This window comes from Gambusia affinis, linkage group LG12, assembly GCF_019740435.1.
Source record: "Gambusia affinis linkage group LG12, SWU_Gaff_1.0, whole genome shotgun sequence".
Classification (NCBI taxonomy): domain Eukaryota; kingdom Metazoa; phylum Chordata; class Actinopteri; order Cyprinodontiformes; family Poeciliidae; genus Gambusia; species Gambusia affinis.
The window spans coordinates 4,028,527-4,041,516 of NC_057879.1; the positions used below are offsets into that span (position 1 = coordinate 4,028,527).

At 40.5% G+C, this 12,990-nt stretch overlaps 1 protein-coding gene across 2 annotated transcripts in view; it reads right to left on the reverse strand.

The window, feature by feature from the left end:
• The window catches only part of LOC122841019 (opsin-3-like), a 72,538-nt gene extending 62,733 nt beyond the window's left edge, over nucleotides 1–9,805 (reverse strand). The window contains exon 1 of one of the 2 annotated variants that reach the window (XM_044133920.1): nucleotides 9,350–9,793. In XM_044133920.1, coding sequence (XP_043989855.1) covers nucleotides 9,350–9,722 — 373 coding nt within the window. In that variant the 5' untranslated portion in view covers nucleotides 9,723–9,793. Of the gene's footprint in view, nucleotides 1–9,349 lie in introns of both variants that reach the window. The other variant, XM_044133921.1, reaches the window with a different exon arrangement.
• Nucleotides 9,806–12,990: the final 3,185 nt, after the last annotated feature.

The following is a 12,990-nucleotide window of genomic DNA, read 5'->3' on the forward strand; positions in this document are numbered from 1 at the left end:
TTGCTATTGCATTTTGCCATGATGTTTGTAATGCGCCATATCAACCGTAAAAGAAGCTACGCTAAGAAGCGTTCCAGAAATTGCATGCGCCAGTCAAAGCTGTAACTAATCTAAAACTATACACGATAGACATTTTGCATTTAAGATTTCAAACTATTTTGCTTATAAGCATGTTCTAACCACAACTCCTCCAGTCACATAGGTTTTAGCTCAGGGGTGTCAGCTCAAACTGCAACTTTTAGATTGTTGCACCACACCTGAAATAACTGATAGACATTTTGCATTTAAGATTTCAAACTATTTTGCTTATAAGCATGTTCTAACCACAACTCCTCCAGTCACATAGGTTTTAGCTTCATCCTGGTTTAAATTCAGGAGAAAAAAAAATTATATACGACCCTATTATTATTATAACTGACTATTATTAGTCAGTTAGTACAAAATAAGATAAACACTTTAGACCTTCAGTGTAGCAATGCTACGTAAATGCAGAAATGGCTGAGCTTCCTCAGCATCCTTTGCTACCAATGGCCAAGCGTTCACTAAAGGAATGATAATATTTAATATTTCCATTTACAAATGGAATTTAATAGCTTAATAGCGTCTTTCACTGTATTTCAAATATCGTGTAATAAAGAATCCAGTTGTTGGATGAAAAGTCTAAAATGTGTTTTTATATGAATAATCAACTAATCGTCAGAAAAATCGATTACTTAAATAATCGTTAGTTGCAGCCCTAGATTAAACATTCCTCTTGCTCCGAGTTTAACTGCGTGATATTTGGAAACGCGGCCAACACTTTGTTCACTTCCTCCGCTGCCATAACCAAACGACAAGCACAGACAGACTAGAATGACGGGATCTTAACAATCACACTCATCACTGTAATCCATGAGTCAACTTTGAGTGCGTGCTAAAATAAACGTCAAATTGAAACTTTCAGCTCCCAGGCTCCGTACTGTTGAACTCTTCAGTTTCTAAAACACTTTCCTCTCAGCTGGTTACGTAGAGTATTTTCACTCGTCAGGATTTCATCATGTCTCTGTGGGAGACAAAAACACTTTTATCCGAGGGAATGTAATATGGTTGTGAACGACAATAACTAAGTGAGACGCAGCAGTTGAATCGTAGGACGTCTGATTCTTTTATGGCGTGATAATAAAATCAAAGCAGCTGACTCTTTCTAGAACTGCCCCGGTCGCCGGGCCTGTGCCTTTTTATGTCAGCTACTTAGAAGAAGTGTTGATCCAGCCAAAGACGGTTTGATGGGAAAACACAAGACTGCGTGATTGTTCTGTAAGTCTCACGCCAGCCTCTTTTCCTGAGTACATTCATCAGTCTGAAAGCATTCGAACATTTGGAATTGCCTGGCACACAAATTCAGCATTGTTCTCAGTCGAACACTTTACGTTACAGGTGGATAAAAAAAAATTTATTCTATAGAAAAGAGCAATTCCTCGTCCGAATCGATTCAAAACATCCTTATGTTCTACGTCACTGCGGCTCCGATTTGAGTTTTCTGCGTTACGCATCCACTCTGACACCGTAGAAGGCCGTCTCTCCAACTGTATGCATTTTGAATAATTACTTTTCTTTAACTTAAGAAAAAGCCAGTCAGCTAAGCTAACCTAACACTGGGGATTTAAGACCCAGAATTTGACGCTGAAGCCTATTTTTGTTTCAGTATACCAGGAAGCTGAGGGAATTCGATGCATCGTGGAACCTTATGGAAGAGATTTTAATTAATGTATTTGTTTACACTCTTTCTCTTGTCAGTCAGATCATTTAAACAGAAACTAGAGAATGTTTAAATAGAAAAACTAGTTTCTGACTAAAAGGTCGTTTCTGAATCAAAGATCGTTTCTGATGATCCAAATCAAAAATCATTTTCCGGATTAAAAACTGTTTCGAAATTAAACATTTTCTGAATCAAAAATTGTTTCTCAAAAATCATTCGAATCAAAAATTATTTCCGAATCAAATAGCGACACTAAAAATCAGACTCAAATCCGACTCTGAAAGATTCACAACTCTACTTTACTTTTCCCAAAAACACATTTCATTTCCCTCCGCCCGTTGCCAGCTCGTCATTCCGGCTGCTCTGCTTTTGCTTCTTTGTGCGCCGCACCGCCACAACAAATTAACTTCACTTCGGTCAGGTGCTGCTTCTGCCAACACCATGTACATTTATAATCACTTCCTCTCTTGTTTCGAGCCATTTCTCTTCTGACCTGAGCGTGTGTGTGTGTGTGTGCACTGATTCGGTATGCTGCACATTGGCTCAGCGGTGCAAGGTTAATTCACTGGTGACTTGCAGAGTCCACTTGTGGCAGAAGGCGGCCGGCTGCATGCAGGAACACGCTCGCAGAGACAGAAATGGGAATTCGGAGCCGTTCCTCTTCAGAACTGAGGGAGAAAATATTAGCTCAGCCAGACAGGCAGGAGGAGAATACCAAAAAGGAGCTGAGGAGAGGTGAAGGAGGAAAAAAAGAAAAAAAAAAAGTTACAAAGCGGGGATTATTGCAAAGGAGAAAAAGGTGAATTTCGTTGCAAAATGTCAATTGACAGACCGGAGGATCTCACAAGCAGGAGGAAGAGCAGAAATCGATTTGAACGAGGGCGCACGAACGCACCGTCCACGTCTCTCACGACGGAGGAGCATTGATCACTGGAGGAAGCGTCGTAGATTTTCAGTGAAGACAGACACAGTCGCTTTGTTACAGCCAAGCCTCATTCATCCGAACAATCAATTTTGCTTCTTCTTCTTTCCTTTCTCAGATCCTCCCTCATTTTTCTCCCTTCCCTCCTGTTTTATGAGCCCATGGAGGAATTACTCGCTCCTTACCAATGTCGCCTCTAACCATGTCTGGCAGCTCTCGACGTCTTTCACATGCTCGGCGTTCCGTCTGTGTTTCGGAAAGGTTTCAGTTTGTTAAAAATTGTAAAAGTTCGGGATGTGCTGTGGTGGCGCAGGGGTTGAGCACAACCCACATAAGGAGGCCTTAGTCCTCAACACGGCCGTTGCAGGTTCGATTCCCGGCCTGGCGACCTTTGCTACATGTCTTTCCCCTTCTGTCATTACCCACTTTCCTGTCAATTAACTATCAAATAAAGGCCACTAGAGCCAATAAAACCTTTTAAAAAAAAAAAAAATTGTAAAAGTTCTGGTGGGCAGATTTCAAGAAATCGGCTCCTTGTGGATGTCGGTCCTCCTTAAGCTACGGACTGTGAATATAGTCAGAGGTCGCGTTTTAACTGACCCGCCGGGTTTCTTACATGAAAACTTTTTGAACTACTTTCAATGTTTAATTGAGCTTAATGTACCAGGATCAACTAGAATTGACGTCCAACTGAATTGAAATGATTTTTTTTTGTAAAGTGCCTTGTGACAATGTTTATCGTGTCTTAGCGGCAAATAAATGAACGAGCAATCGAACAACTGAGTTTTCTTTCACTGTGATACGACTCATGAAAAGTGTTCAAATTCACAACTTCTTGTTGGAAAAGCGAAAGAGGCAGGAATTAATTCCATGGAATAAAAAAGAAAAAAAATCAGGGTTTATGTTCAGACCGAATGAATATTTTGATATCCTTTACAAAATGCACGGCCGAGTTAAAATTTGTTACGAAACTATGAAAATTTCTACATTTTGACAAATCAAAACTTTTATTGCAGTTCCATGCGAGACAAATACATGTTGGCATAGAGGTGAAAAAATCTAGCGTTGAAGGACGATCATCAAAATAAAACGTCATCGTTGCACAAACATCCAGATAAAGAGCTCTGGGTTTCTTCGTCTGAGTTCGTGTCGGGGAAAGTTCACCTCCAGGGTTCGACTACAGCTGTCACAATAACTTTTGCTAGTCGATAAATTGTCCCAGAAGTTATCGCGATAAGTAGTGTTTTCATTTTAAGCTCATTTTCAAGTAACATAAAGGCAACGGCATAATAGTACAAGTACACCCTATCAAAGGTCGAGAAACTTTCACTTCTTACATTCAACACATTTTGAACGGGAGATTTAAGGATTCCTCAAACATGCCTTCAAGAATCCAAACACACTCCCGTAGACAGCGGTTTTCAAATTGACTGACCAAAATTGACCCATGAAATTGGGGATGTACGATATATCGGCACAAGCATTGGTATCGTCATATATTAGTCATGTTTTAATAGATCTGTATCGGTCCAATAAATAGAACTGGGCTGATGGCAACAACATAAAAAATAACATTGGTTGTTCTTAACTGTTTCTGGTTTCTTTCCTCAAAGGTGTCAATATGGTAGTGCAATACACACAATGGTTAAATATCAGTTATCGACCATAACTGCAATATTAATTTAAGATACCAATATCAGAACGAATTGTCGTATTGGTGCATCACTACATAGAATGTGTGTTCTAGGACTTTCTTTACAAAAAAGAAAGTCCTTTTAATATTTTTAAAGATCCTTTTAATATTTTAAATCTATGATTTACAGCTGAAGAAATATTGGGCGCTTAAGTTAATGTTGAGCAGACAAAGATAAATTATCTTTGTGTTCATCACTGGTTTGTTATATCAGATGCTTGCAAAATTGATCAAGTTTGTGGCTGTGACGTTACAACATGTGAAATATTTGAAACGGTTCCAACACTCTTGCAAGATGAATCTCTTTCCCGCTGGTTAAACAAACACCTGAAACTGGAAAAGATTTAGAAGTTCTGATGTTTAGTTAGTCTGAGTGTTTGACTCTGAAAAGCACCGACCTTCAGCCGCTCTCACACTACCAACAGAGGCTGAGCTTTCAGGTACTCAAAAGTATCTGACCAAAAAACATTTCTCAAACTTGTAAAGACGAAAAGAAAAAAGATTGGCATGTTTTCATTTTTGGTCAATGAACGTCAGGATTTCAGAAGAAAGTGAGCACAACTGCTGAAAACAAGACCAGAGAAATATTGAATATTCAAACTTACCTCAGATTCTCCAAAGAAAAACAGTAAAAAAATAAATAAATATGGATTATACTTTTCATGTTCTAGTCCTTATTTCAGTCTAACTCACAAAATATTTTTCCCAACTTTACTGTAAGAAATATGATTCATTAGTTAACATTAGCATATCGCTGCCACTTGATGTTCTATTTCTAATATTCTATATTTACGAAAGAGTAAAGACAGGACTTTTGATGCTCTTACAGCTTTTTATTACTTAGTGAGCGTCAACAAGTTTTACCTGCCTGTTTTAAGTTTATACGTCTGGCTACCTGCTTTTCAAACAAATAGTTATCAAACACATGTTATTACGGTATTTGAAAGTGTTTGAAATAAACAAAACTAAAAACTGATACGGCTGTGGAACAGCAGCCGTGGTGCCTGAACATTTGTTTTTGAAGTTGAGCCGCATTGCTTATTTGTATTTCACGTCCATATCAGATTGGCGATAGCTGGACATAAAGCTGTAAGAAAGGTTGACGGTACACCGAGGTTAGCTAAAATGTGTTTGTTTATTTGTGTTCTTGTTTTTTTTCCCCCCACCAATCTAAATTGTAATTTATCATCAAATTAGCGATGCACCAATCCGATACGATCTGTATCGGTCTCGATATTGAAAAGAAATTCTAGATTGAATTTTGCCGTCAGATCTATTTAGTCTAATTCTACGCTTTGTGCTCCGAGTGACATCATGATTTATTATTTATTTTACATTATATGTGGAACTCCTCATTCCACTTTCTGAACCATTTGAAAGAAATTTTATTGCAGTTTATTTTTTACATGCTTGACCTTTTGTCTTTGTCACTCTCAGTTTGCTTATTTATTTTTACAATGTCTGTTTTACTCCTAATTATGCTGACTGAACAAATTAAAGTTGTGTTGTTTCTACATGTTTGACCAAGCTTGTGAAGCTGTAAGTGGGCTGCACAAGTTCAGAGGTGTGAGATATGTTTATAATTTAGTATATTTTTCACTGAGTTTCAAAATAAAACAAACAACATTATTAGTCGATTCGGATCGGTATCGGACGATTCTAAACCTCAGATATCCGTCAGTGAAAAACAGTAAATCGGTGCGTCCCTTTCTAAAATGCTGCCTTATCAAACCTAAACTGAATTACTCAGACTGCAGAAAAACTTTGAGACTAACTAGATCTTTATTCCTTTCGTCAGTCATTTTTAGATTGTTTTTATGGAGAACAAAAAGAAGGGCGCCACTCGGCCACGAACTCCTGGTGATCAAATTATCTCAGGTTCTCTTAAAATCCAACTCTTGCCTCGTAAAAGTTGCTTCTTAACGATTCCTGCGCAATAGTTTGTGCACCTGTTCTGCCTTACAACTGGACAACTGTTGAGCAGACAGAACCGAGCGCAGAGGGGAATCGAGTGGATACGAAATTCGTCTTCTCCTCCTTGCCCTGCTTTATCCCATAGCCTTCCAGACTCGTGTACAACCTGTCAAACATCCACTGAAAAGCAGTCTGACAGAGCAGCAGGAGGGGAAAATAAGACTTTAAGAATCTTATAATGTACTAATGTCAGAGAGAGAGAGAGAGAGGATAAAACAGAGCTTAAAAATCAATATCACAGACTGCCTGCTCTTCCAAGGCTGTCTCAGCGGAAATCTTTTAAAGAAATTATAAGAGAGAAAGAAAGAAAAAAAAACAAGAAAGGAGAAGTGCTTGCAAGCTTTAAGGCAGCAAGTGAAGAAGAATAGCAAGTTATATTTTAAAAAATTAGCAGCAGCACATTTATTATTAACTCCAAAAAAAAAACAGGGCCACTGCCAGATCGGGGGCGGCCTGAACAAGGTTTATTTGGTATATTTTGAATTTGAGAAAAAAAATATTGAAAAAAAATGCAGGAATAAATAACATCATGTTGCAAATAAATCATGTTATAATCAACCTTGGTTTTTTGTTGTTGTTTTTTAACTGTGATTGTTTATTTACACCAAAGATGAGTGGAAGCAGCTCAGATTACAGAAGATAAAACTTTATGGGAGCTGGAGAAAAATGTTTAAACATAGAAACGCAGGAAAGGTTTTTGGTGTATTATGAAGAAAACACATCTTGGTTGGTTTACATGTAGCTACTCAAAAGAAAAACAAAACATGGATTTGCAGACTATAATAGAATATAGTTTATTAATCCCACAGCGGTTAATAAAGTATTATTTGTTCACAAGCTACTCCACTGTAACTGTTAAAGTATAGCTAGTATAGCCATAAATAACTTTTAAAAATTTATAAAAATGTTAATATATACATAATGTAGGTAATTTACAATATGACTTAAATAATAAATAAATGAATTAATTAAATAATATGCATGTAGATGAAAAATGTCTATCTATAAATGAGGCAAGATAAAACCTAGATTTAAATACTCATTTATGACGTTTAATCATCATAAATGATTGTCATCATCATCATCATCATCATCATCATCATCATCATCATCATCATCATCATCTGGCCAACCCTTTGAAAACTTTCTGGAGACGCCCCTGAAAAACTATTTACAAAGTCAGTGGGTCTTTTGTTGGTTGTGACTAATTGTAGGAGTGACCTTTGAACCCCAACTTCTGTCAGGGTGGTCATACTTCGTCTGTTTGTTTTGTTTTTTTTAGCTGTGTTTTAGCATCCATCCGTCTTACCATGATGCAGCTTAGCATCTCGCACACAAACATGGTGTTTGACCCCCGTCTGCCTGATTTGGACCCGATCACCGATTCCTCTGAGCTCCGACAGCATCTCTGATCTACAGCGCAACCCAGAGGAGCTCTTTGACGTTTCTCTTTTCCATCTTGATACAGTAAACGACCCACAATCCGTGTTTCGTCATCATCCAGCACACCTGAGTTATGAGGTAGACTGATATAATTTCTATAAGCTTCAGAATGCCCTCAGTGGGCTTTTATTTAACCGGAGGAGCTGCTAACAGGTCATCACCAGAGCCAGCAGCACACCAGGGATCATCAGCCTAAGTGGCCAAACAATCTGTTTTCCTGACGACTCCTCTGAGTCTGTCTGTCCATCAGCCGCATCCGCAGAAGAGGCGTGGTGACAGATTTCTACAACCTCAGTGGCTGCAGCGACTTGATGCATTTAGCGGCCAAACATTTCACAAATGATCCCTAAACGGACCAATTGAAACGGCTCTGCTGGATTAGATTAGGATCCCGTCTGTCACTGAATCCAAATGTGAAAATATGAGTCGTTTTTATTAAAGGGAACTAAATCAGTTTGAGGTTGATTTGGGCCTGATTGGAATCTTTAGCTTCAGGTTCTGAACTGGAACCGCTTCACAAGCCTAGAGTTTCGTCATGGAAACGTTGGAGATTTTTGCCAAAGAGTTTCAATTCTGGGAGGTTGATGAAAAAGAGGCTAAAATGATACATAAATAAACAGCAGGATTTTCTAAGTGGCAAAATAATGACTGAGAAAGTTGCACAACAAATAGTTCAAGACAGAAGTTTAACACGCTGATCTCCAAGTCCTCACAAAATTTAATCACCAAGCAGAAATGTAAGGATTTGGAGAACTTCCCGTCCTCCTGGACAACTTCTGGTTTTGTTTCATGAAATTAGCCAGTGGGGGGCGGAGCCAGACCAGGCAGCACTTTACGCACCAACAAGACGTCCCAATAGTTCATGTTTTCCTAAAAAATAATAATAAAAATAATGTTTTTCTTAAACTCCACCTAACCAGTTTGACTTTTTATGAAGTCTTCCCTGCTACAAATGACCGAATGATGATAGAAGCCTCTAACTGCAGAAATTCACCTCCTAAGCGCCTAATGTTTTGTTTTTTTTTTTAATAAGAGAAGATAATCAGCGCTGAATATGCAACCAGAACTCTTTTTTTTTCTTTTTAAATGAAATTTAAGTATGTTTTCAGCTTCGTTGCGATCAAATCGACGCCTGCACGTGCCAGCTGAACCCGGTAATAATAATTAAAGAAAAAAAAAGAAGAAAGAAAATCATCCAATTTAGGAAGTTTCCCGATCTGAAAGTGTTTCTTCTAATCCTTTTAACAGTTTACGACCACAAGTCGATATCACTGCGAAGACGTTTTGCCCGGACTGCCCCAAAATAAAATCACATCTACAGGGGAAACAGCGCGACAAGAACGGTTGATTTACACAAAGACACGAAACAAACATTATTCGGTTTCGATACGTTTTGGGTTTGTCATTTTGTAGGTAAATGTTCCTCCTGGACAGGTTCTCTCTCTTTTGAAAATGAGATTTTTCAATCTAAGTGAGACAAACCCGGTTACAAATGAAGCCAACAAACATAAACGAACAAACCCGCAGATTCTGATTTGTTTTCTCTTCGCTTTTCTCCAACATTGCGCATTTCACTCACCGCAGAGGGAGTTGGCGAAGCCGTACCACACGCATCCCTCCGCTCCTATGAGCCAGCGTCCCTGCGTGCTGGCCGCAAAGCTGAACGGAGTCCCGAGCACGCACACCAGCAGGTCGCTGACGGAGATGTTGATCAGCAGCAGGTTGATGGGGGAGCGCAGCATCTTGTAGCGGCAGAACAGAACCAGCACCAGCAGGTTGTTGAGGAGTCCGAACGCTCCGATGAAGCCGAGGCACACGGCCACGACCAGGTGCCCCGTCGGGCTGAGGGTGGTCCGGAGCGAACCGCCCCCCGGCTGCCCTTCCCCGGCTCCGGCGCACAGGGCGCTGTTGAACTCCGCGCAGCCGCCGAGGCTCGCGTTGGACGCGAGCATGGCAGTCCGTGTCACTGCGGCGGAAACACACCGGGCGGCCACGGCGACTAATGAGGCGAAGGCATTTCTGAATGTTATTTTTTCTTTTTTCTTTTTTTTTGTCCCCTCTCAGTATGGAAAATGAAATGAACCCACTCGCTTTCCTTTACAAAGAGTAATAATAATTTATTTAAAAAAAAAAAAAAAAGAAAAAGAAAGGAAGACAAAATCAAGTTGGAAAATCCTGCAGATTTTAGATCATAAACTGTTCAGATGGGACATTTAAAACTTTTTTTTCTTTTTTCTTTTGGTCGGTTCGTGGGGACGGGAGGGGAACCGGGAGAGGGGGGCTGGGGAATTTGGAGTGGTGTTGTAAAATGTTGCAGGAGGAAAGTTTAGTTAAGCTCTGCTCCACCGTGTGGCAGTCTCTAACTCTCATCCTTCCCAGAGACGCTGCCGTGTCTCATCCAGTCACCTTCGCGTCTCGGACCGTATTTAAATCACCGCCGCCCCGCTCTCCGGCAGCTGACGTTCCCGGAGTGGAGGGGGGGGGGGGCGGGAAACAGAAATAAAATAATAATAACTTTAAAAAAACAGCTGAAAAAACAAACTGACGGAAGAGCCGCTTGGAAATCCAGCTGCGGGACCATCCAGCGCTTCAGAGAGGATTCTGTGCCGACAGCTGATATGCCTCCTGCTCGATTAACCGAGTCCGCCTTAAAAGTTTCAGGAGCTGCTCCTCTTTCTCCTGGCGCTGTCCAAGGTGCTGAACATAGTCCCAGCCTCGTCAGCACTACAGATGACTTTGCATTACAGAGTAGACCTGTCGCAACAAGCAACAAACCAATGAGTCGCGTGCTAAATTAAAACGAGCTTAATAATATCCATTTGCATAATTCATCGTCTTACTCGTCTCTCTACCAAAAACTGGATGATAAAAGTCTCCAGTCTGGTGTGCTGGTCTCAACTAGCCCTATTTTTTAAGGACAATTGTGTCCACAGACTTATATATATATATATATAAAATACATGAAAACTAAAACAAACCCAAAAAGTTGATCATAAAGACTGATAAGTTTGAAGTTCGGTGGCTCAAGCCAGTTAGCATGGCCACCGCCGCTGCCGGCAGGCAAACAGATTTTATGTAAGTTGCTTCACTGCCATTAGCAGGTTTAGCAGCGCGTACACAAGCTTAATTGAGAGCGCCATGACCTGCCTCCTGGCTCTGATTGGTTGCTTTTTACCGGGTGTGGTGGTAGCACTGGGAAGACAAGGAGGAGGAGTTTGATTATGTCTCCTACTATACTGTCACAACAGTGACAGTCTTAAGTATGTAAGGACTTTTTTTTTTAACGTATTTATAAAAGTTACATATAACAGCTTCAATTCCCAGAACACCGTCAACCTTTCTAATACGGTCTGATTTCTTTGAAGCCAAAGGCAACCAAAGAGAGGATGAATGGAGAAGGTGTGGGGGAAACTTTTTGGATCCGACTCCATATGGACTTTAAAACTCCTCAGAGGGGCGAAGTGGTCAGCGTTTCCATTTCTATTCCACAAGTGTTTTGTTCACACAGACGAAGCTCTGCAGTACGCTAGGTCAAACACCAGACTTATCTTCATCAACCCACACAGCGGGAAAATTGACTTTTTGTAACAAAAGCTTTGTGGGACGCCTGATGATGACTGTCGTTCGCTCCGTCCCTTCTAGATTCACCGCCTAGCTGCTGATCATTTAGTGTCGAGAGTTTGCAGCCGTCCTGTGTTCATTTAAATTTTCCACAAATTCAAACAAAATCACAAAATGGAAAAGGAGGAGCTTTTCGGCTACACTGTGACGGAACGTGAAAAGGCTTATGGAGCGTGAAGGCTGAACAGCAGCAGACCAGCGTGCCGGGTTCTGCCGCTTAGCTTTGAAACGAGTCGAGCACAAGTTCAAAATGTCAGCAATTTTTCTGCTAATTAACCTCCAATCCCTGTTGGCTTTTGGTGAAACAGCGACTTCTCCCAATTATGATAATAGTAATGTGGTCTCTATTATTCCTGACTTTGAATACAAAACAAAAGTTCAAGATTTCGAGAAGGAAACTTTATCGTCGCCATCATGGAATGAGCCGGAGTCTTCCCCACCAAACAGGCCCCTCGTCACACTGGGACCAAGGTAATTACCCACCAGCAGTGGACAGTGACATTTCCTGCTCCTATTCAGGCCTAATTGAGTTGAGATAAGAGACGGGGGCTCTGCTGTGAATACCATCCTCGTTTTTCTTGGACAGGGACACTGGAGCGCTGGTATTTAACAGGATGTTTAGGTCAGCCCGGTGTGTGCGGAGGTGATGAGCAGAAACAGAAAGGGCAGGCGAGTTAAAGCTCACGATGAAGCAAAGCTAACTGTACTTTCATTTGATTTGCTCTCTTATTACGCTTAAGATCCTCAGCCTCGTTAGCTTTTTTCTGGTAACACTTTATTTGACGGGGTGTCGTCAACATGACGGAGTCTTTATGAACGTAGTTGTGAAGTGTCATTCGGTAAATAATGACACTTTTAATGCAACGTTGCTCTGCAAGTTGCCTTGAAAGTTCATTAAAAGTGCCAACTTTGCATTGGAAGCAAAGTCTTTATTTACCAAATGACACGTCATGACAACAGTCACAAACATTCATAAATACTCCTTCATGTTCACAACAGGTGTTATGTCAGTCTTATGCACACACCGTCAAATAAAGTGTTACCGTTTTTTTTTTTTTATACAGTACAGATCAAAAGTTTGGACACACTTTCTAATTGAATTCAATTAGAAACGTTTGGTCTGTACTCTATGTAAGAAAAAAAGTAAGTCAGTATTTTATTGAAGAAGATTAGAGCCACTGGAAAGAAAAGGAGTCTGACTTTTTGACTTTAATTTTCTGAGCTCAAAGGCAGATTTCTTTTCCCATTCGCTGTGATCCTTTTCCGTAATGTTGTTGTTGTGCCTGGTTGAACTTATTACCTGTATAAAAGACACCTGTCCACACACTCAACCAGTCTAACTCCAACTTCTCCACCAAGTGTTGTCCAGGAATGAGACATGTAGAGCTGCACAGAGCAGGAACGGACTCCAGATAAAGGCAGGAGGCAACCGTTGATGCAAACATTAGAAAATGGACGAAACAACAGGTGACCGTCAGTTTACCTCGGACTGGGGATCCATGCGAGACATCGCCTTGCCGAGAACCGACGATCACGAGAAAGGTGAGGGGTCAGCCCAATTAAGATTCTGCAGCGTCCAAGTTTCCCCTGCTCAAGACA